Source organism: Amphiura filiformis, unplaced genomic scaffold, assembly GCF_039555335.1.
Source record: "Amphiura filiformis unplaced genomic scaffold, Afil_fr2py scaffold_44, whole genome shotgun sequence".
Lineage (NCBI taxonomy): Eukaryota > Metazoa > Echinodermata > Ophiuroidea > Amphilepidida > Amphiuridae > Amphiura > Amphiura filiformis.
Genome location: NW_027305508.1, coordinates 196839 through 221931, shown reverse-complemented (window position 1 = coordinate 221931; position 25093 = coordinate 196839). Strand labels below are relative to the sequence as shown.

The window sequence follows — 25093 nt, the reverse complement described above, 5'->3', positions numbered from 1 at the left end:
CTGTATCTTCGCCAGCCTCGTACGTCACGGTCGCGCTTCCTATGCCGCCTGGATAATAAAGCCCTATGTAAATCTGTGCCATTTTGTGCCACTGAAAACACCATTTTTGGAGAAAATGATGAATAAAACCAAAATGAATCGTTTTCAGATACTCTAGTTTGGATTGACAACAGATTCAATGCTTTAGGAAGCAGAATGCAACATTGACTTCACTTTTGAATATATTTTTCTGTGAGATATGCCTTGGTGAAAATCACCGTTTTGGTCAAAAAAAGGGGTCGAAAAGGGGCATTTTGGGGAAAAAATTCTATTTTGACCCAAAATTCATCTTCTGACAAAAGGGAAACATGGTTTGACAAAAACTTTCATTCTTTTCACATAATAATTCCAGTTTACTTATTTGCTGGGAGAAAGCACTTTTTTGTTATCGCTTGGGAAAAATCATTGTTTTTGCCTTATGGGCCCAAAATGGCCGAAAAATGGCAAAATTTGACCAAAATTAGCACAAAAATCACGGCCAAAATCACATTTTTACCACTTAAAAATTGAATTTTCACAAAATTTCACAGATGTGTTGGAAATGATAACATACATAATATTCAACAAAAATTAGATAAAATTACAATGAAAACAAAAAAATTGACAGGGGGCACAAAATTATCAAGTCCCCCCATGCGTCCGACTCCTATGGTAAGTCTTATCAGAGAAAATGGCCCAATGTTCCGACAGTAATTTCGTCATAACTTCACTTAGCAATAGGCCTACAGTAGTGAGTAGAAGATTGGTTTTGGTGTCAAATTGTTTCTGAGAAGTTCTCTCGGATTTCTTTTAGAATACCCTACCACTGTAGATTTTCATGACAATGGGGGTCTTTTATGAACGACCCATACACATACACTGTGAATGTAAAAAATTGTAGGGTATTCTAAAAGATAGCCGTTCTCTCTTCCAATAAACAACAATTCATGTTAATAGAATTAATTTGAAATTTTTATGCCTGTCAATCTTTGACAAGATGTAACTTTGGCACTAGCCATGGTCACATTTTAACATGTGAGGGCGGGCTTCATTAAGCTTCATGTGCACCAAGATCCTGCCTTAACTGTGTAATCCAATAGGAAAATGAAGAAAATTTGGATTTTGACCCTCAAAACTCCAACCTAGCATGATAAAAAAAAAAATGCATCTGTGGAATACTACTTACTATCAAGTAGTGAAAGCCACATTTCATGAAACATTAGCACATTTTTGTAAAATGGCCCTGCGTGCTCAAAAATTTGGCCCTAAAATACATACACACATGTTAAGACATAGGAAGCCAAAATGCTGGGACACACAATTTGGGACATTCAGGCGAGCTACTTTTCCTCATAACATTGCCAATTGTAGGCCTACATACAGTGTCCGAAATAAGGAAAATATGGAGGTTGTCCTGAGGACAACTAAAGCATAATTCTGCTTGTCCTCAAAGCATTTTGGTTGTCCCCAAAATGTGTCATATTTTTGGAGGTAAAATATAGTGGTTGTCCAGGGGATAAGTACATAGCTCAATTTGGTTGTCCCCAGTGATTTTTGGACAAGAGGACAAGAGGATAAGTGCTTATTTCGAACACTGCCTACATACATGATTGACCCGTCATTTTTTAAGTTAAATGATTCTCTTTTTAATGAAAGCAATATTAGATTAATTTATTAAATTTCAAAATTTTATGAACTACGGAAAGTGCTATGAAAAAAAGGTTTTCAGTTTTGGCTTTGTTTACTCAAGGGTTGGAATTCCGAAAGGTGGTTTAAACCTAGGTTTAGCTAAACCTAGGTTTAAACCTAGGTTTAAACCCAAGTTGCGTTTCCCGTAGGTGGTTTAAGTTAAACCTGGGTCTAAAGCCGAGTACTAAAGTCGCCAAAGCCGGGTTTAACTTAAACCTGGCAGGGGGTAGGTTTAAGTCCAGGTTTAAGTGCATTTATCTGCATGCCAACCACGGAAGCCTGTTTGTTACGGAAGCGGACCATTCCCGGGGACCATTGCACTTCGTGGCATTTGCAACTGAAAAAATGTGCCACAGATCCGATTTTTGGAAGTCAATAAAAGGATTATGTTCCATAATGAATAGAGAAGAGTTGTGAGAATTGTAACCAGAGTTTGAAAGCGGAGGTGATCGGCCAAGCTTGTACATAGCTGCAATCATGGACATGGCAGTGGCAGTGCAATACACGGCAGTGACAGTCATACCGACACCCGGTACTCACAGCATGCAACAGCATAGGGCTGCGTCATGACAGTGAAGGTAAGAAACGTTGGCTTATTCGTGGCATATTAATACTGCTTTGCCACTTAAAAGTTAGAAGCCGGTATTATATGTAAATCGTCACTCATTATTGGTGACGATTTTAGACTGTGGTATTGTTTTTAGTCAAGCTTAGGAATCGATTAGGCTAGGCTTAACAAATTACATGTAAATACCGTGGTACATGAGAATAGCCTAGTCGAGGCTTTGTGATTTTTTTTTATTATCAGCAAACGAAGCTCGGACAAAGCTTTTTCAATGTTCACTTATTTATTGAAGTCCGGGCTTTTTTCCAATGAGTTCCAGCTTGAAATGAAGATGTGAGGACCCAGGACAGTAATGTCATGGAGTTAAACGCCGAGGTAGAAGTAAAACGTTTAGGCCTACCCCATCAGGCGGTCCTGGTCATGATGATCATGATGATGGTCCTAGCTGGTTAGGCTAGGGCTAGGCTATCGTGGGCTGTAAGCCATGGTAGCCTAGGCAAAAACTGTATCAGTACCGGTACCCACTACACAGATATTTTCCGTAGGCCTATGTTTTTATGATGTAGGAATTTTGTCCATGTAAATTAATAGGCCAGGCTTCAAATTCAAGCTTGGTAGTGGAACATCCTAGGCCCTAGCCTTACCAGTCTACTCTATACCATTAATGGGCATAGGGCATATGTGATGACATGCCCTACATAGTATAGGCCCTATGTTTACAGGCTGGCTAGGCCTGGACTCAGGCTGTTCCAGGCTTATTATTGAACTTGAAGCTCCGCCTAATTTATCATTTTAATGCTGGGGTATTTATTAGGTCATTGTGGTATTATGGAAGATTGGTCCAACAGGCATATTATCAGGCATATATAAAACAGACTGTTCATCATTCCTGTGACTGACTAATTTGATAGAATTCTCAGTGCTCCCTGAAGTATGATTTTGAGATATCATCATGATCATGTAAGCCTAAATATTACTGAATAACTTAACTTTATTGAATTGCAAATTTTAAATGCATGACTTATTTAACAGTACGGTAGCACCTTTGACAAATAAATGGTATGCTTTGGTTTTTCTGTTTACAGATCAAACTGTGCGATATGCCTACGAATGATTCCCATGCATCATACCTTGAGGTGATTTGGTAAGTTTAAAAGTGTGCTAAGGTAATCTACTTCCCATTCCAGAAAAATAAAGCACTGATTTTTTTGGATTAAAAAACATTATCAAAATGACAAATGAAACATAGCTCAATCGTAATCATTCATTTAGTACTAACTGTAGATTCACTATTGTACTAATTTCTAGAAGAAAAAAAAAGCCAAAAACATGCATTTTCGACATCATTTTGCTGACAATCGAGTCACAAAAATCAAAGACTTGGAACAAGTCTAAGCATTCAAAATTTTGAGTATATGCCCCAATTTTGCTCTAATTTTCTCCTTTTTGTGTGTTACTTTAATGAAATGATTGGCTATAGGCCTACATGCTTTTTCCAAAAATTAGAATGCATTTATTGAAATTATACTTCGTACAAAGGTGTGGGGGGAGGCTGTCAGTCAGGTCACCCACATTTAAAGCCAAGATTTTACATGTAGGTCTAATTTGTATTTTAAACATAAATGTCTATTTTTTTCTTTCTTTCATTACAGAACTTCTACAATCTACATGATGAAGTAGCCGCGATCCCCGGCTGAGATCCACTGGCCGTCAAAGTTTGGACTACAGAATCGATGAGCAGTACAACCACATGTGCTTTTAACAGGAAACTTTTTACCTTGCTGAATGTCATAGGCCTTTAAGCCTAATAGTGTAACACATACTTAACATAATTATGAGACTAGTGGTATCAATATTTATTACTCCGGAATAGAGGCTATCCGTGTTCTGTAAGCTACATATCCTATCAGTGACTGTTTAGGACTTTCAAAAGAAGCTTAGTGCCTGCATGTGCAACTATGACTGTTTCAAAATAGCCCGCCAAAGTCATGCAGGTAACTCCGAGGTTGTGCATTGAAATGGTTTGAATGAGGAATACTACAGGAACCAGGGCCTTTTGTTAGAAGTCACACATGAGTAAAGTGGATAACCTCTATACCAGTTTGTGTATACATGCTATTCAATGGAAATGAGGACAACGATATGTAATTAAGTTTTGTACGTTGCACGTTTCACACACTATAGTAATTAAGTCTTAGAACGGAATTAATTTTAAACATGTCCTTAGGTAAGGGTCTACTAGTATATCTTCATTACTTTCACGGGCTTCAATCCTGGAGGGGGACATATATTAATCATGTCAAATGTCCGAGTAGGCCTATGTCCCCCTCACATTTTGTTAACTTATTCAAAAAGTCACAAGTAAATGGTGTTGTTTTTTGTGATTAGGCCCCGCGCCCCTATCGATTTAATGCAAGCACAAAATAGTGCCGGGGTAGTCTATAGTATAGGCTAATAGCCATTTTGAGATTTGCACTAAAATAACCAAAAATAATGTAAAATGTCCACCAAATGACTTCAACATTTGGACATCATTTTGCCTTTTTTTCTGAAGGGGAAAATCCCTATATGTGCGGCGATGATATTTCCGATTTCTTCAAAGTTCCCGGTCCGCGCATGCGCCGTGCGTTTGTTCTATGTCAACTGGCATCCGTGCCCCCTCCTCCATTTTCAGAACGGATCGACGCCCACGACATGACATGACAGTAGGCCGAACATAATCTTAATAAATATATAAACAAGAAACCTCTACATGTATGCTACATGAAACGAATTCATTCATTACTAGTATTATTTAAGGTACAAGGTTGTTAAAAAATTACTTCCGCACTATTTGAATTGATGGATTATACATTATTATGTATCATGTGTAACATTAATAATAAAATAAAATATGTATACACAGTTTGGACTTTGTATTAATATAGGTCAGTGTTTTGTTTTAATATTCGTAATTATAGCTATTTTATGCCTGCAATAGGATAAACCAGGAATGTACAATTATATAAGCCTACCCTCCGCGCTGTCCGTAAAAGAGAGAACCATGTGATGCCTCCTCGATCGTTGTAATCAACGGATAGCGCGGAGGGTATTCTGTAAGCCTTTTTTTAGAGCGTTTATTTAAAGGTAAATGTGTGCAAAAATGGCTGGGTAAAATGTGCTTGCTCTTCTTTTGGCTTGCCAAAACAGCCCCCGCCCCCCGTTTTACCCTCCCCCAGACTTCTTAATTATTGCATCGGTAGGCCTAGGCCTATACGTGCAAAATCAAGAAATGTAATTTAGAAAGTACCATTTCAGCTTAATCACTGTTAGGCCTATAAGCCTAAATACAATCATGCAACGTAAGTGTTGTTAAAAAACCCTGGAGAAATTCGCCAGTAAATTAAGCCTAAGCTTTCGTTGATGATAGATCTCGATCCGTATTTGGTTTAAAAAAATAATTTTCCTCAATAAACTCAGAAACATGACAAAGATAACAACTTTAGGCCCCTACCCGCTGTTTATTCACAATTTCCTACGCAAATGCTTAGTATTATAGCCTTTCAAATAAATTGGAACATCATACCCATGCACAAAGTTCTGTGTAATATGCATAATAGTATATACCACAGTTAGTACTATGCGGCTACGAAACCAGGTCTAAGTTTAAACCTAGGTTTAAACCCAGGTCTAACTAGTCCGAGCTTTCGGAATCGTAAAATAACTTAAACCTAGGTTTAGGCTTAAGCCGGGACTAGTTAGACCCAGGTTTAAGTTAGCACCGGCTTAAGGTGGTATTGGAGGCATTTTGGAAGTGCTCTGTTCATGTTTTAAACAAATTAATTGAGTAGGGCAGAGAACACTGATCAATATGCCTTTTGTTTGGAGCTAATCGGACATACGGTTTTCATAATACATACATTTTAAATTTCTTTGTATTGTATTGTTTTTATCAATAATCAATACAGTTAATGAGCTAATATGACTTGAAAGTGCTCATTAATATGTAATTTTTGCCAATATTTTGCTAAAATTCAATGCATAAATGTTCATAACATTTTTATTTAATAGAATATTGGTTTCAAACTTGGTCAAAGTGTTCCCAATGACTTCCAGATAATTTATGCATAATTAATGAGCAAGCCGCCCTAATTTGCATAATTAATTAGCATTTATGCAAATTAGCTCATTAATTATGCAAATATGCTAATTAGGGGGCGGCTTCACTATATAATACATTAGAACCTATTAGAAACACTTTGACCAAGTTTCAGGGCAAAAGTATGTAAAATAAAAGTACCATGAACATTTATGCATTTGTTTTTAGCAAAATATTGGCAAAAATTACATATTAATGAGCCTTTACAGTCCTTTTAGCTCATTAACTGTATTGATTATTGATAAAAAACAATAAGATACAAAGAAAATATAATTTGATGTATTATGGAAACTGTATGTCGATTTGCTTCAAACAAAAGGCATATTGATCAGTGTACTTTACCCTACTCAAATAATCTGCTTAAAACATGCTCAAAGCATTTCCTAATTTCTAGAAAATGACTCCATTACCACCTTAAGTTAAACCACCTTCGGAATCCCAACCCGGGCTTTAATTTGATATATAAAATGATGCAGTTTGATGGCAAATTTGAATTCACCTGGTATACCTACTATCTGCAGTGCAGTGTAACTACTACTAACTGTGGCCATCTTCTATTGTGCCTCCGCTAAAAAAAGACCCCCTAGCTTACTGAAAAAAAGTTCACCTGTAAGCTTAAAGTAGGTATCACAGGGAAACCTCAGTTAACACATTTGTTAGTCAGTCAAAATGGCCTAAACCGGCAATACAAATTTACATTGAAATTAAAAAGAAGCTTTTTAAGAAGGAAACCTTCATAAATATGTTGTCTATACTTCACTTGACCCAAATATGGTCATGTGTTATATGGTGGGACCCCAAAATAGTGGGAGGCGTTACATTTTTCTCTCCTCTTCCAGATTTAACTTGTTGGTACAGAGCTATTCTTTGTCCAATTGCATAAAGTTTGGGCTCATTATACAGCTTGATTATTCTACTTTTCAAATATGTTTCACAATTTGAAATTATCATTTGTTTAATTAGTGAAAAATATTAAAATGTTAACGAGGATAAACCTGGAGGATAAGCGGTAGAGGATAAGCGGTAGAGGAGTATGTGCAATCTCTATGAGAAATGTTGTGGAAACATGATATCTTTTTGTTTTTTAAATTTTATCATTGCCAAATTCTGTGCTATACATGCAAATCATATCTCAAATCAAAGCTTGTTCATTCATTATTCATATTCAACTATTAGTTTGATCTATTTCATGTTTTAAAGTACTCACTGAGAACCGCAAGTCACAAGACCCACAATTTTTCCCTATTCACTACACACAAATGCCAAGATTTTCAGTCACAACGTGTGTTTTGGCTTTAAATTGTTGTTACTTGAGAATTATACACCCTAAGATAGGAAAAGTATACATTTTTGGAAAGCATTTTACCCAGGGAATCCAAATATGCAGTTAAAATAAATGTAGGATACACTCTAAAGAAAATATTTTCAAAAATGTAATCAACATTTGGTGCGTAAAGTTACGTACATTTTCACACCCTGTATCACCACTTTGGCCAATCATAACATAGTAAAAGTATACATTTTATTAAAGCTCATAGTGTTGCCTGCCACAAAATTAGATTACATTAGAGGTATTCCATATCAGTAGCAAATGCAATAAATTATCAATTTTCTAGTAAAATTATTTTTTTCATGATATCACCCTATATATTTTCTTACACACCCTGTATACCAACATCAATTTTGCATTGTTGGATTCCTTGGAACATTAGCTTTCCAAAAATGTATAGTTTTGTTGGTGTGAGATCCCGGTACCCCAGGTCAACATAAAAAGTGGTAACCATGTGTGTTCTTCCTTTTTTCAAAACCCCCCTTTTCACTGATTTTTCATTGATTTTACCCCCCTTTTTTTGCCAAATCACTGACAAAATCAGGGTAAAAAATACCCCATTTTTCAAGGTTTTCAATGAGAAGATTTCCAGACACCCCTTTTCAATGACTCCAAATATTTTAATACTAGCGGGATACCCGCGCTTTGCGCGGGTCCCCGCTAGATGTGTAAATGGGAGCGATCACTAAAACAGGAGGAATTACTAGGTAGAATCATTGAAAAGGTAAATTTTATTTTTCTAAACCTGTTCCTTCTTGCATTTCCATTTAGCTTCTTTCTTTCTTTCTTTTCAGTTTCTTATGGGTCTAGTTTGTTCCCATTAAAAAATTGCTATTTAGCTTGGGATTTTCCGTTTCCATGTTATTTATTTATTTAGGCCTAACCGCATTCCCATTATTTTCTAAATCTGTCCTTTCTTACGTTTCCCCTTTAGCTTCTTTTTTATGCTGCTTAGCTTGTGATTTCCCGTTTCCATGTTATTTATTTAATTCTGTTTTCATTATTTTGGCTTCATTTTTCTTATATTTTCTGATTAGTTTTTAATTTTAGCTTTTTTTTCTTACGTTTCCTGATTAGTTTCTTTCTTTCCTTCTTTATTTTGCTCCGTTTCATTTAGTAACCCGTATAATACCCGTATCTTTTTTGTCTTCCCTTTCTTTTCTTTTTTATTCATTTTATTCTTTCTTTCTTTTCAGTTTCTTCTACATAAATCTATTTTGTTCCAATAGATATGCTGCTTAGCTTATGATTTTCCGTTTCCATGTTATTTATTTATTGAACCCCGTTCCCATGCATTATTTTATAAATCTACCCTTACTTACATTTGTCCTTTTAGCTTTAGGTTTTTCGATTATTTTGTTCCCATTTTTCATATTTCCTGCTTATTAAGAAATAGCTTGTGATTTCCCGTTTGTATTTAATTCTGTTCTCATTATTTTAGCTTCCTTTTTTCATGAATTATTTATTTATTTATTTATTCTTTCATTTTTAGGTTCCTTCCTTCCTCCCGTATCCTTACGATTTTTATCATTTTGGTAATCTCTTAACCAAACCCAGTACCCCTTTTTGTCCTACTTTCTTTTCTTTTCTGGCACGGAAAGTTGGCCTATGCATATGCGTCTTCCTTTTATTTATATAGATTTATTTACTCTAATCCACAACCCTGTAGTACCCATAACCCATCCATAGTAGGCCTACCTTTTCAGTTTTGTCCTACTTTCTTTTCTTTTCTATTTCTCTGGCACGGAAAGTTGGCCTATGCATATGCGCCCCGTGCGTGCGGGTCACATCCCTTATGCGCCAACGCACTAAGACCAACGCGCTGCCAGTTAGTTACGGTACGCGCTACCACTGAGTTTTGACAATAAAAAGGCCCGGGGAAAAAAATCCCGGATTTAACCATATTTGTTGACCGTTTTCAACCAAATAAAGTGCAATGCATTTCCCGTATATATTCCTCAATCTCCGGACGATTCATATGCCTAGAATAAATAATGAAATTGTACACTGACTGTCTGCACCCCGGGTCTCCACGCAGGCACTATCACCACTCTAGACTACCAGACCACTGTTTGCTACGTTAGGCCTACCTTAGTGATGACGCAAAGACCTGATTCACGCGTCGTAGCCTTAATTTCTTGGCTGCCAACCTTGATGCAGTGGCGGTAAATGGTAGCGTGAGATCTGCGTGAGGGACGAAAAGCTCGTAAGATCATTATTAAATTATGCGCTGTTGTGCATCTAGATAGCCTGAATCATTTCTTGGCCACCTCGCAGTTGGCAGAAAACGGGGCAATGTTGCTCTGCGTATGGTTTTTTAATGGAAATATTATTACGCGATTCACACTGTCCTTATTACCCACAATGCCACTGCGATCGATTTTGCATAGCAACACGACAGTTTTTTATGTTATTCTCTTAGTTACCACCAATTTTTGCAAAAGCGAATGTCCGATGGAAAAATGGCAATATGTGCCCGATCAATATACCACTAAATCAAAGCCGAAAGTCTAGGCAGTTCGGAGAACACTCGCGCACAAGATGGGCAACCTTCCTTTTATTTATATAGATATTAAGTACAAAATGATCCTGTGTTATTAACTGGGGTAATTACAATGCCTGTATACTGATTTTAATTGAAAATGAACCAAAGAGGAACAATCCCTCGAAGTTTTGTGTACAGAGGTTCCTTTAAAGTATTGTGGTACCCAAGTTTTGACACAAGACCTCAGGCTGCACAACACTATGGGTTGGATACTCAGATCAGATATATCTTAAACACATACAGAAACAGATAGTAGAAATTCAAATGTACAATTTTGTGGTATCAGTCCAGGTTCCCATCCAGGTTATCCCAGTTCAGACACCTCTGGGAGATCATCGTGCATGTACAGCTTCTACATTATCTAGGAACATCATGCATGTTCATATTAGGCCAATGAAAGTCAATTCCCAGTTTCCCGTTACATTATTTTTCATGACTGTGTAGGTGACCATTTCATTATTCATTATTCATTATTTTATACCATTTCATTATTGCATCTGACAGGTGTCAAACCAATAACTACCCATGTATACATGTGATAAATCACAGTTTGTAGTTTTACCAGATGTAGTGTACAACCACATGAAGGTGATTCTACAACTATTATCAAAAGTTTCACAATATTTTTTACGGGATGAGATCAGAGCAGATCAAAAAGTGCGGGACAGACAATTGAGTAGGTGTTGATGCCATTTACCAAAATCAAAGTTTGTTTAAGTGTTGTGCATCCTTAATCATTGCATTCCTATGGCATGTTTGTTTATGTGATGAGCGCCCTTGAAGTATAAGCTAAACATAGCCTGCAGCCCATCAATCACATGTAATTTGGTGCCGAATTTGGCACTGGAGGCTGTCATCTTGGTTTTTGATGTATTGTAGTGTAGAAGCTCTCGGTAAAGACACAATTAATCTTTACCTGAACCAACATAATTAGTATTTGTGACAAGAACAAGAAGAAGAATAGCAAGTGAAGATAATAAACATCATCAAGATACGTTTCAGCTAAAGTGTATCCTTGGATTTGTGATGATTTGTGTCACTTTTTGTTTTTGGTTCCGAGTCATCGAAGATTGTATTATTTTAGTACCAAGCTTCTGCTAACCAGGGAGCAAAGCAAGTTTGCCCCTACATTTGTAAAGATTAATTATCTGTAAAAAGATGCTATAGTTGGTAAATAGTTACCAAATAAAGGTTCAGTTGAGCGTCTGTTTTGTAAGCTTACCTAAAAATAGCTAAAAGCTTACCTAAAAATAGCTAAAAGCTTAAGGTCGTGTCAGCAGTGTAAACATAAACATTGCATTGGCACAGACAGTCACCGCAGCCTCCAGTCATGTCAGACGTCACTGAATATAGAAAATATTAATGAGTGTGCATGTAGATAAATGCACACTTGGTAGAAGCTTATAGATTAGAACTTCAAAGAAGTTATCAAGGCCTATGAATCCGAATCGTAGAAATCAAATAAAGATATCAGTAGTAGTGCCTGCATGTACATTTCTAACACTCCCACGAGTCGCTTACGACAACAAAAGCACAAACTGACACGGGACTACTACTGAAAAATAGCTTTGTGGTATTTTAATAAATATCTAAATAAGGGTAACAAGTTTACTCCCACCAGTCATGAGTCGCTACGACAATTAAAATAAAGTTTGGTAGTAAAGTGCCTGCATGTACGCCTCTAATACTGACATTAGTAATCTTGCAGTTGCACAGCTAGTGCATGCAGGAATAACTCATAGAATCATACAACACTGACTCAGGACTTCTACCTAAAAAAGAGTTTTGTGGTATTTTGTTATCAATGACCCGACGCAAAGAGCTTACTCCCGCCCGTCGGCCCACGATAAACGGGTGCATCGAGCTTTCTCCCACCCGTCGGTAAGCAACGTGGGGCCTGCATTCAAGCGAAGTTTCGTGTATACTGACATTCAGTATTTATTTCAGGTTTCGACACATGTAGCCTCACAAAGCACACCTTACACAGGTCCTACGTATAGTTTCTCACATAAATTTGTGAACCGTTGTTCACTTTAGAAAAGTATTGCGCCGTTGCTTGCATCGGCGTCGTTTCGTTAATTAGATTCGTTTGGTGCTATCGAAAACATCATGTCGAGTCATAAAAGCAGTTCGAATTAAGAAGCAGAAGATCTTATAAAAGTGATGCATTATCAAAAAGTACAGAATATGCATTATTACAAGCTGCAACTCGAAAGGTAGAACTAGAATGTCGAGCCAAAGCAATGAAGGAAAAACAAGCTTTAGAAAGTGAGGAATTTAATATCCAAGCAAGGGCAAGGGACTTACAACAACAAAAAGAGTGGTTGGAAATGAAGACCGAAATAAACATACAGCAAGCCAAAATAGATGTATTGGAGGATTATGAACATAAATCCCAGAGCCTAAGAAGTAGACCAAAATCGGTGCTTGATGACCTCACAGAAGCTCAACCAGATACAAACACATCAGTGAGGCAGTGGTTGAACCACAACACCAGAGAAGGTCAAGAAATTGATGGCAAGTTCCTAGCTAAACATGATACAATTGGTGCTGTAGGACTAAATCCAGGGGCAAGACCAAAATACACACATGTGGAGTTGGGACCTGCAAAAGAGCAGCCAGCAGTGGGCATGACTACTGATGGTAAAGTACATACTGATTTAGGTCAACAAGTTCAACCAAGAAGCAGGTTAACAACCAGTCAAGTTATGCAAGTCAACTTTCCACCACCAAGTGAAGTCTTGTTTCCTGCAGCAGCACCTGAGGAAGCAGAGAGCACAGGGGACAGAATACCCCCACATTATTTGTCTGCCACTAAATATGAAAATGTTGATGAACAGTATGGTCAAGAACAGTACAGTGAACAGTATGAACATGAAGGGCCTTCATCAGTAAAGTACGGTCATAGAGTAACTTTGTCACCAGAGCCTGATGTGAAGAAAAAACAAGTCATGTTGCCACGGCAACATGTAAAAAGCGAGCCAATAGAAGTGAAAGAAGATACCAGTATAGAAAATTTGGCACGCAACCAAGACAACTTAACAAGGCTGCTGGTCGAACAACATAAACAAGCGAGTTTACCAAAGCGGACATTACAGACATTTACTGGAGACCCGCTTCTGTATATTACGTTTATAAGAGCCTTGAATTCATAATCGAAAATAAGAGCAAAAGTAATAGAGACCGTCTGTACTATCTTGAACAGTACACAAGAGGTGAAGCCAACAGTTTGGTGAAAAGTTGTATTCACATGGATGATGAGGTTGGTTACCTGGAAGCAAAAAGGTTGCTGGAAAGGAAATATGGTAATAAGCAAAGATTGCAGAGGCTTACTTAGCGAAGATGAGGCAGTGGCGAATGTGAAGGGTGATAGTTCAGGGCTACAAGATTTGTCATTATTTTTGTTAGAATGCAAAATACCATGACCAGCCTGGGCTATACTAATGAGTTGCAAAGTACAGCAAACATTAGAATGTTGATGATGAAGTTACCATATAGTATGAGAGACAGATGGAGGAGACAAGTAGATTATGTAGAAGAAGAAAGAAACAAAGTGGTAACATTTGAAGACTTCACCTCCTTCCTAGAAAAACAGGCTAGAATCGCAACTAATGCTGCCTACGGTAGAAGTGTGACGGAGAAGGAAGATAGTACTAAGAAGGAAGAAAGGGTAAAAAACCCAAACTATCAGACTTATAAAGCTAGAAGAAATCTAGCAACAAACACAGAAGCTGTATCGGCAAGTGTGACATCAAATAGTCCAGGAGCCAGACCAAATGTAATGTCATATAGTCCAGGAGCCAGGCCAAATGTGTCGACAAGTAGCCCAGGAGCCGACAAGCCGTGTACATACTGCAAGGGTAAAGATCACACTTTGGAAATGTGTAACAAATTGAAGGAAAAGCCTATAAGTGACCGGTTGCAGTATCTAAGAGAGTTGGGAGTTTGTTTTGGCTGCCTAAAGAAAGCAACACATTACAGTAAAATCTGCAAATACAAGCTTACCTGCAAGACATGTAAAAGGCGCCATCCAACAGTGCTGCATGTGAAACAGGAAGAGACAAAGAAGTCTGGTGAAGTTGCCAATCAGACATGTGGGCTTACAGGCGCGGAGTTAACTCTAGTGAATCATATCCCACAATCATACCAGTCATAGTCTACTCAAGAGTTTCCAGAATGTCTGTAGAAACTTACGCCTACCTTGACAACGGCAGTGATGCTGTATTCTGTTCTGAAAGGTTGCAAAGGGAACTACATGTTAAGGGCAAGAAAACCAAGTTGGAAATTGAAACCATAACAGATGATATCATAGTGGACAGTGAAATCATCCAAGATTTAGAAGTTTCTGACATGAACAGAAATAATATCATCTCTCTTCCAAAGGCATACACACAAGATAAGATCCCTGGTGACTTGGCTGACATCATCAACCAGGATGATATTGATGCAATTCCTTATATGGAAGAAGTTAAGCTAGGAAGATTAAATGATGAATCTCAATGCCATATTGGTCTCCTCATAGGAAATAATGTACCTAAAGCATTTGAGCCAATACATGTAGTAAATAGCCAAGGTGAAGGACCTTTCGCCTGCCAAACTAGACTCGGATGGACAGTGTATGGTGTCAAAAATAAAGAACACAAAAGGACATCAGTCATCCACAGAATTAAGGCACATGACACTATTGACCAGCAATTAGAGAAACTCTACAATGCTGAGTTCAATGAGCGAATCATTGACGATAAACCAGAGAGAAGCGTGAGTGAAGGACAATTCCTAAACAAAGTAGAAGCATCAATCAAGTATGTAGATGGGCACTACCAAGTAGGTTTCCGCTCAAAGATGATGACATGAAATTGCCGAACAATATACATCAAGCCGAATTGCGGGCATGCCATCTTAAGAGGAAGTTAGAAAGGGACTCGGTTTTCAACGACCAATACACTGCATTCATGAATGATATGTTTAAAAATGATTATGCAGAAGAAGTGCCCAAAGATGCATGCAATAGAAAGGATGGCAAGGTGTGGTATGTCCCCCACCATGGGGTGTTTCACCCCACCAAGGGCAAGCTGCGAGTTGTATTTGATTGTGCGGCGAAGTACATGGGCCAGTCTTTAAACTCACAATTACTAAAAGGACCCGACTTGACAAGCAACTTGGTAGGTGTGTTGACGAGGTTTAGAGAGCACCCTGTTGGAGTTGTAGCAGATATAAAAGCAATGTACCATCAAGTGCGTGTGCCAGAACCAGACAGAGACTTAGTAAGATTTCTATGGTGGCCCTACGGTGACCTGAGTCTGCCTCTGAAGGAATTTAGGATGAATGTGCACTTGTTTGGTGCAAATTCGTCTCCTTCATGTGCGAATTTCGCACTGAGAAAGACCGCTGATGATGGTAAGGAGAAATACAGTGAAGAAGTATGCAACACAGTGCTGTCCAACTTCTATGTCGATGATTACCTCAAATCTATCGAAAGTGAAAGCAAAGCTATTCAACTCGTCAGTGATCTCACCAATTTGTGTAAGGATGGTGGTTTCAAGTTGACCAAGTGGTTGAGTAACTCAAGAGAAGTGTTGCAGTCAGTTCCTGAAGCGATAGAGCTGAGACTACAAAGACACTAGATTTGAAGAATGAAGAATTACCATCAGAAAAGGTGCTGGGGTTGCTATGGTCACCACAAACCGACAGGTTCGGCTTCCATATTAAAGTAAAAGAGAGACCTCCTACCAGAAGAGGCATCCTAGCAACTTTAAGCTCCATCTATGACCCGCTAGGATTTGTTGCTCCAGCAATCCTGCCAGCAAAACAAATACTGCAGAACTTAAGCAAGCTGCAGCTTGGTTGGGATGAGTCTATTCCTAGTGAGCTTCTGACCCGTTGGGAAAGATGGCTTGATGAAGTACCAAAATTGTCAGATTTCACCATCGAAAGATGTTTCAAGCCCAAGGACTTTGAAGAAAGTGAAGTCCAGATGCACCACTTCTGTGATGCAAGTCAGAAGGGTATGGTTCAGTGAGTTACTTACGATTCGTTAATGAGAGTGGTCAAGTGCATCTTACTCTCCTGACAGCCAAGGCAAGAGTTGCTCCTTTGAAGATCATAACTATACCTCGCCTAGAGTTAACTGCAGCTGCAATGGCAGTAAAGGTCAACAACATGTTGCAAAAGGAACTACAGTTGAAAGCTGAAAGCACATACTTCTGGACTGATAGTCAGACCGTGATCAAGTATATTAACAATGACACCGCCAGATTCCACACCTTTGTGGCTAATCGAGTCGCATTGATTAGAGATGGCTCCCAGCCACACCAATGGAAGTATGTAGGAACCAGCTCAAACCCTGCAGACGACTGCTCAAGGGGCTTAGCCGTTGATTGCTTCCTCAAGAATAGAAGGTGGACTGATGGTCCAGATTTCTTACACAAAGCAGAAAACCAGTGGCCGAAGACTACCACTGGAGACAGCTCTGAAGAGCTAGCTGAAGATCCTGAAGTTAAAAAGAAATTAGTAGTCAACACAGCGTTGACAGAAGAAGCAACAGAGACCATGGAGAAACTACTTACACGATTCTCCTCATGGTATCAACTTTGTCGTTGTGTTGCATGGATCCTCAGAGTCAAGAAACATCTCCGCAAGATCTGTCGTGATAGAGATGATGATAGAGTTGATGATAGAGTTGATAATGGAGATGATGATGGTAGAAAGAATGATGAGAATGAAGAGCATGGCAACATTACAGATTTGCTTAATGTTGCTGATATGCAAGAAGCAGAAAGAGCTGTGATAGTATATGTCCAAACCAAGGCATATCCAGAAGAAATTAAGACACTAAAAGAGCTGCAATTGAGAAGTAATGACAGTCAGCCAGAAGGCGACTTGCGACAAGTTAGCAAGATTAAGAAAGCAAGTCCTCTCTACAGACTTAATCCATTTATAGAAGATGGAGTAATCAGAGTAGGTGGTCGACTGGCTAAGTCAGCTCTACCTGAAAAGACAAAATTTCCATCAATCATACCAAAGAAGTCCCACATTGCAAAGTTGATTTTACATGAGGTTCATGAAGCAACTGGACATGGGGGCAGAAACCACATGTTGGCGCATCTGCACAAGAAGTACTGGATAACAAATGCTAATGCAGCAGCTAGAAAGGTTATCAACAGTTGCATCTCCTGCAGAAAAAGGAATGCAAAGGTACAACAGCAGATGATGAGTGATCTTCCCAAAGACAGAGTCACTCCAGGAGAGCCACCATTTTCAAGAGTTGGAATGGACTATTTTGGTCCCCTAGAAGTTAAACAAGGCCGTAGTATAGTCAAGCGATATGGTGTAGTGTTCGTCTGCCTTGCATCCAAAGCCATACACATTGAAATGGCAGCATCTTTGGACACTGATGCCTGCGTAAATGTCATCTGACGATTAGTGTCCAGAAGAGGCCAAGTGAAACAGATCCGCTCTGACAATGGCACCAATTTGATAGGGGCAGAAAGAGAGTTACGCCGAGAAATTGCCGCTTGGAATCAAGACAGAATCCATGACTACCTTCTGCAAAGAGAGATTGAGTGGACCTTTAATCCACCAGCAGGAAGTCACCATGGAGGCATCTGGGAACGTCAAATACGCACAATCAGGAAAGTGATGTGCTCTGTTATAAAGGAACAAATACTACCAGATGACTCACTTCATACATTACTGTGTGAGATAGAAGCGATAGTTAACAGCCGACCACTCACCAATGTTCCAGGAGAAGTATCTGACTTAGAGCCACTTACACCAAATCACCTTCTTCAACTAAAGAGTGACATGATCTTACCACCAGCCGCTGCTGCAGGAAAGCTGAGTCAGTATGCCAAGCGTCGGTGGAGGCAAGTCCAGTATCTGGCAGACCTGTTTTGGCGCAGATGGATCAAAGAATACCTTCCTCAGTTACAACAAAGACAAAAGTGGATTCACCCACAGCGAAATGCCAAGGTGGGAGATGTCGTCATGGTTGTAAATGAATCTACTCCCAGAAACGTATGGCCCCTAGGCAGGGTGGTTGAAACACTCCCTGCAAGTGATGGACTGGTTCGACGTGCGCAGTGAAAACTAGGACAAGCATTCTCACCAGACCCATTGATAAACTGTGTCTGCTGTTAGAATCAGAAGTCACAGACTAAACATCAGTTTACGTTAATTTGCTTGAAAGGCAAGCTGACACCTTGCTTTCGCTTCAGAACAACTGATGCAAACTGTCAAATTCATCATGAGATCTACCAGATGTGACGACAGATGAACCTACCTGTACTACAGATGTAAAGACTGGTGATTCGTCTCTACAGCGGCGTGTCTGCGTTTAGTGTGAAGTTGCCAGATTCAGTATACAACTCATCGTCAAGATCAAGAATGAACATGTTTGTCACCGATCACCGCATCTGTGAATTTGATTTTGTAAAGAACAATCCGCTGCATACATTTGTACCAATGGAACCAGTGTGCATCATTAGCAAGTTTGTTTAAAGTTTGGTACACCACAGGCCCATGGAGTTTTAATTTGCAAGATTCTACATCGTATTCTACTGCTTAAAATGTGTGCACAATTTGTGGATGTGTACAGTATAGCATGTAAACCATATTTGGGATACACCTTTTTGAAAGTATGTTCGTATGCGTGTATTTTGGAATCTCGATAATGCTCAAATTTGATTTCTCTTGAAATTATTGCTCTGCTATCTATCAAAGGGTATGCATGATCGAGGTCCAAAATAATTTCACTCAAGTTTGTAATTGTGTATTCCCTTCTACATGTACTTTGCAAGTAAATGCATCCTATCAGCATCTGGTGTTTTGACTATAACATGGATTGACTGAATTTGCAAATTTGGGCCATGGCTGCTATGGTTGTGCACAGGCAGTCATATTATATCAAGTTGTGTTTTTCTCATGGCTGCTATGGTTGTGCACAGGCAGTCATATTGTATCAAGTTGTATTCTCATTTACAAGGTGTACCAAACAAGATATTCGCATGCAAGGCGTTTTGTACTTTCATCTAAAGGACAGCAACAGACTGCATTTCTAGTTACAAACTAAACATTGTTGTGTTCATGATAATATATGTTGTGATCATGTTGCACTTAAATAGTATCTCCCATGTGTTCAGTTGGCTTTTCCAATCTCACCAAAATTGTGCCTGTTGTGTGGGCTTTTGTTTGGTTTTTTGTTTCAAGTAATTTTGGTTGGCATGGGCAGTTATCTCTTGAGTGCAGCATCATCTAATTTGTAAAATGAAGCTAAATAATTCTTTCATGTGAAGCTAGAATCACTTGAAATTTTTGAAATGTTTTTTTTTTGTTTTGAATCATAGCATTGATACAAGTTTTTTATTACACAAGTGAATCACAGATAAAGGTTTTTGATTTCATAAACTTTATTCATGTTTCAAAATCAGTCAAGTTTGATGTTTGAAGTTTAAGGGGTCACAAAGGCACCTCTTGTAAAAGGTTAAGTTTTGTCAGTAAATGGCACACCAAAACTATGTTTTAAGAAGGAATTGTTGCTGGTAGCAGACAATTAGGCGCCGGAATGTTGATGCCATTTACCAAAATCAAAGTTTGTTTAAGTGTTGTGCATCCTTAATCATTGCATTCCTATGGCATGTTTGTTTATGTGATGAGCGCCCCTGAAGTATAAGCTAAACATAGCCTGCAGCCCATCAATCACATGTAATTTGGTGCCGAATTTGGCACTGGAGGCTGTCATCTTGGTTTTTGATGTATTGTAGTGTAGAAGCTCTCGGTAAAGACACAATTAATCTTTACCTGAACCAACATAATTAGTATTTGTGACAAGAACAAGAAGAAGAATAGCAAGTGAAGATAATAAACATCATCAAGATACGTTTCAGCTAAAGTGTATCCTTGGATTTGTGATGATTTGTGTCACTTTTTGTTGTTGGTTCCGAGTCATCGAAGATTGTATTATTTTAGTACCAAGCTTCTGCTAACCAGGGGAGCAAAGCAAGTTTGCCCCTACAGTAGGTATTCATTAATAATTCATTATTAACCATATACCATGCTCCTACTGCAAAGAAAATCCCTGAAAATCAACATAAATAGATTTATGATATATTTAAAACCACAATTATTTATTTGTATGTTAAAGTTTGTTAGAAATCAACATTTTATTCAAAATAATGAAATATTTGGCCAGCAAATTGTTTTGAGCGGAGTAGGGTAACGGGAAACTGGGAATCGACTTTCATTAGCCTTATGTACATAAAATATTAAAATATCTTCTATAATAAATTATGTAGAATTCGCTCCAATCACTGCCAATGTTTCCCGCAATGTTTTCAATTCACCACATGGAAAAGTGTATACGGCAGCCAAAACGGTTACATCTGACACCATCGATGTACGCGTCGCTCATTCAGCTCTCTTCAAAACGCGGGAGCATACATGCAACACCCACTAGACAACTATATCGGGAAACCGCCGTGCCAATAGTAAAAAGCTGCCTTCTGATGCTCTCGCCAGACGATTGAGGGCGGAATCAATGAAATGCCAGAGGATGGAGGCTGAAGACTCGGGCTGAAGACATCGATCGAATCGAACCTGTGAAATACCCCTTTTTTAAAATTTCGCGGAGACAATGCTCAGAATACCCCCTTTTTTCGCGATTTCGCAGTCCGCGATTTCAGTCAACAAAATACCCCTTTTCCGCGAAATTTAGAACACACATGGTTACCACTTTTTATGTTGACCTGGGGTACCGGGTGCCGGGTGTGAGATGTATAGTTTTAGACATGCATCAATTTAAGTGAAAATGAAGACAAATGATCAAAATCAGTGTTTGTAACGCAAATGTGCCCCACCATATGACACGTGACCATATATGATTTTTTTTGGTGATGAGAGACTCGCACATGGAATTTCAGAGAGATTTTGATAGCAGTTCCATTAAAAAAAGGTGCTATCGTCATGAGACTAAGATCTAGAAACACCCCGTAATGCTGTTTTGGGGAATTTTGCTAGCAGAATCTTTTTGATGAAAGTCAATCTTTGACAAGATGTAACTTTGCTACGGAAAGTGCTATGACAAAAAGGTTTTCAGTGTTGGCTTTCTTTACTCAAGGGCTTTAATTTGATATATAAAATGATGCAGTTTGATGGCAAATTTGAATTCACCTGGCATACCTACTTAAAGTTAAGCTTAAAATCAAAATACATTCATATGACCACTTTCATCATGTTCATGAGTATGACTGTTAAACCAAAAAACTGGAGATTTCGAGACACTACAAAAAGTTTTCATCTTACCAACACCTGCTTGTTTGCGGCAGAAAATCAGATCAGGATGATGTTTGGCCATAGCTCGAGCTTCACGTACAATCGACGTTTAAAATTGAGTTGGCTCCATCCAGATGGATTCTGGAATTATCAAAACGTAAAATCACCGATAAGTCGCCCAATTGTCTCTTTTTAAAACCACTGTTTTTCTATGAGACAGGAAATTCCAAAAATTGAGGAGGACAATGGTTAAAAGTCGCCAAATATTATTTTTCTTAATCATTGGTTTCTATATTGGACCAGAAACCGTCAAAATAGCAGGTAAAATATATCAAAAGTCCCCCAATTGGGCTATCAAATTGGGGGTTTCCCAGCCCTTGAACCATGTGCCAACTAGAGCGGGGCAAATCGACCTAGCACAGAGGCCGGGTGTTTTAAAGTAAAGCCCCGTACACCGTACGACAGATTCAGATTTCAGATTCAGATTTTATTGACAAATACCAAATATAACGGTGTAGTCAATTACAAAGAACAAAAACATATACAATACATATCAAGATTAACTGTGTACACTTTTTAAAGGTATATCAAGTCATAAAATACGAAAAATTATATATAAAAATGCACGATAAATATGAGCCAGTACGAGAGCAAGAAATTCGTTTTACAATACAATAATAGACCCATAATAATAATAGACACGACATCATACCGTGTGATCGATATCGGTTTGCCCAAGTCTATATCAATCAATCAATGAAATAAACAAATTCATTGCACCATGATTGCATGAGCTGAATGCGGAAGTAGTTGAACCATACCACATTTTATCTGGTTGCACTCTCAGCTTGTTGATATAAATATCATTGTCACGATTGCAGTCTTCTTGATCTTTGCACCATCATTTTCATCAGACATCACTTCAGCTCCCCTCAGCGCCGTTGCATGCGTTGCAAGCTGTTCGCCAGACACGTATGTAGGGTATGTGAGCATTCCTTACCTGAGCATGCGCAATATTCAGCCTCTCTCAGCATAGGGAAATCGCGCACCCGGCGCCATTTTGAAAATTCATTACCGGTAGTAAATTTTACGGCGATGTTTTTGAAAAAAAATTTGGGGGGAATTAGATCGAGTTAAAAGCAGTTCCAAAGCTTACAAGGTCAAGTCAAAAGGTTGAACTTACAAGGTCAAGTCAAAAGGTTGAACTTGATCATAACCCGGAAGAGGTCAGATGATCATAACCCGGAAGAGGTCAGATGACATTTCTGCATTTGATATTTCTGCATTTTTGGTGTATCTAGAGAACAAAAGTAGCGGCGGGAAACATCGCCATCGGCCATTTTGGATTGCAGACGACGGTGAAGAATTCAGCAGTGCAAGCATCAACTACAAGGCAGCTTCAAGAAAGGGAAGTAACCTTTTTCATTATCTTGACTTTGTGCAAAATTTTTGTGACTAGTTAGCAACTGTATGTGACACCCATCATCAGTAACAGTGAAAGTGTTTATGTGTAGTAAATCCGCCAGCAAAATTGAATTGGCATTCAATGACCACGCCCACCAACCAGTACAAAAGTGAGAGTAAAGCAGGAGACCAGAAAGTTAACCATCGAGCTAACTGTATTTCCAATATCATCACAATCTTTGGATATCTGTGTTAAATGTGGCATTAGTGAACTAGTGAGCAGACAGTGTATTTGATATTTCTGCATTTTTGGTGTATCTAGAGACCTTCTGTAGCAGCAGGAAACATCGGCCATTCAGAAGGTTCAGAAGGGATGATTCGCACGTGGTCGCGGCAAATTTTGGCGACTTTCTAGTGGGTTTGAAAGTGACGATTTCGATCTAATTTTTTTCGGAAATTACTCTCCAAATATCTAAATAACGGAGTTGAGCGGTAAGTTAAATGGAGCACGCGGTGAATAAAGGTAGTTTTTTGTAAAAAAAAATGTTTGGTTTGATGAGATTGGATGGATGCCTTGCGCAAAAAGTGAGTGAACTGGGGACTTTGTGTAGTAGGAATTCGGCGACTTTTGCCAGTGAGTGAACATGTTTAACCCGGCATGGTTTGCGTATACTAATTGAATATAATGAATACAAAAACCACCTAAGTCCATACTTGAACCAAATTGAGTTAAGCATGGGAAAGTGTTGCTTTACATAGGCCTGCCATATGTATGAAAGAACAACTCAAATTCATCCTCTGTGTCTATTGAGCATGTGAAAAATAGCATGTATGAAAGAATCACCCAATTCCATGATTTGAGTCTTGTAACACATTGATTAAAACCCAGTATTTATAAAAGTCCACTTGTAACACATTCATTGCTAGAGAGTGACTTTTGAAAAAAAAATGGGTTTGATAAAAGAAAGTGTGTGGTTTATATTACATGGCAGAATGCTTATCAACATAATACCTGTGCGCTTTATTTTGTATTATCTTACTAGTGGTAATCTCATTCTAACATTGTTGTCTTTGTATATGATTCAAACAACCACCTAAGTCCAAAATTTAAAATGAACCCCACGAAGTCCCTGAAATGCTAATCGTCATACCTAATACAGGTTAATCCACTCATTTGCACGTAAAACTTACCATATTGACCAGGTAAATCTAACTGAAGGAATTAAAATGATACACAGGTTTTCTCTCAAAATCACTTCCCATGGACTTAGGTGGCTTTTGTATTCATGTATTCAATTGAATGGGCTCATGCTGTGGATGCTGGGATAGATTCTCATTCTGTGCCGACTTTGAGTCGGGGGAAGAAGCAAATTTGGACCTTTCCTATTCCTATCCCATCATGCATAGCGCTAGCAGATTTTTGCTATGATAGATGCATGAATGACTGTGGGCACATCGGGTATGATGGCCGGGGGGACGGACACATGCCGCTTTTTGGCCATTTTCCTATTTGATTTTCTAAATGTTCAAATTGATTGGGGGCGTACTCCTATGACGCCACGTCATGGGGGGTCATACTTGACTGGAGTGATTCTGATGATCAAGTGAACTGGCCCTCGAGTTTCCGCAATGATCTTCGGAATAGGGAGCATGCGCCAGCCAGTGCTCCAAAGGGTGCCTGTTCAAGGACAAAACTAAAGCTGGGGGTTCATACTTGAGCAGGAGTGACCCCATTCTGATGATCAAGTGAACTGGCCCTCGAGTTTCCGCAATGATCTTCGGAATAGGGAGCATGCGCCAGCCAGTGCTCCAAAGGGTGCCTGCTCAAAGACAAAACTTAAGGTGGGAGAAGGGGTGGGGGTTCATACTTCAGCAGGAGTGACCCCATTCTGATGATCAAGTGAACTGGCCCTCGAGTTTCCGCAATGATCTTCGGAATAGGGAGCATGCGCCAGCCAGTGCTCCAAAGGGTGCCTGCTCAAAGACAAAACTTAAGAAGGGGTGGGGGGTTCATACTTGAGCAGGAGTGACCCCCTTCTGATGATCAAGTGAACTGGCCCTCAAGTTTCCGCAATGATCTTCGGAATAGGGAGCATGCGCCAGCCAGTGCTCCAAAGGGTGCCTGCTCAAAAACAT

General features: G+C 38.9%; 2 protein-coding genes across 3 annotated transcripts in view; one reads left to right on the top strand and one right to left on the bottom strand.

Moving 5' to 3' along the window:
- Window positions 1–21939, bottom strand: part of LOC140144180 (PHD finger-like domain-containing protein 5A) — a 28689-nt gene extending 6750 nt beyond the window's left edge. Inside the window, exon 1 of the mRNA XM_072166006.1 lies at window positions 21584–21939. Within this exon, the coding sequence (XP_072022107.1) occupies window positions 21584–21635 (52 nt within the window). The 5' untranslated portion in view covers window positions 21636–21939. The remainder of the gene's footprint in view (window positions 1–21583) is intronic.
- A 329-nt stretch (window positions 21940–22268) lies between these two features.
- Window positions 22269–25093, top strand: part of LOC140144178 (uncharacterized) — a 60707-nt gene continuing 57882 nt past the window's right edge. For both annotated transcript variants that reach the window (XM_072166005.1, XM_072166003.1), the window contains exon 1: window positions 22269–23449. The gene's annotated coding sequence lies outside the window, so the exon portion shown is untranslated. The remainder of the gene's footprint in view (window positions 23450–25093) is intronic.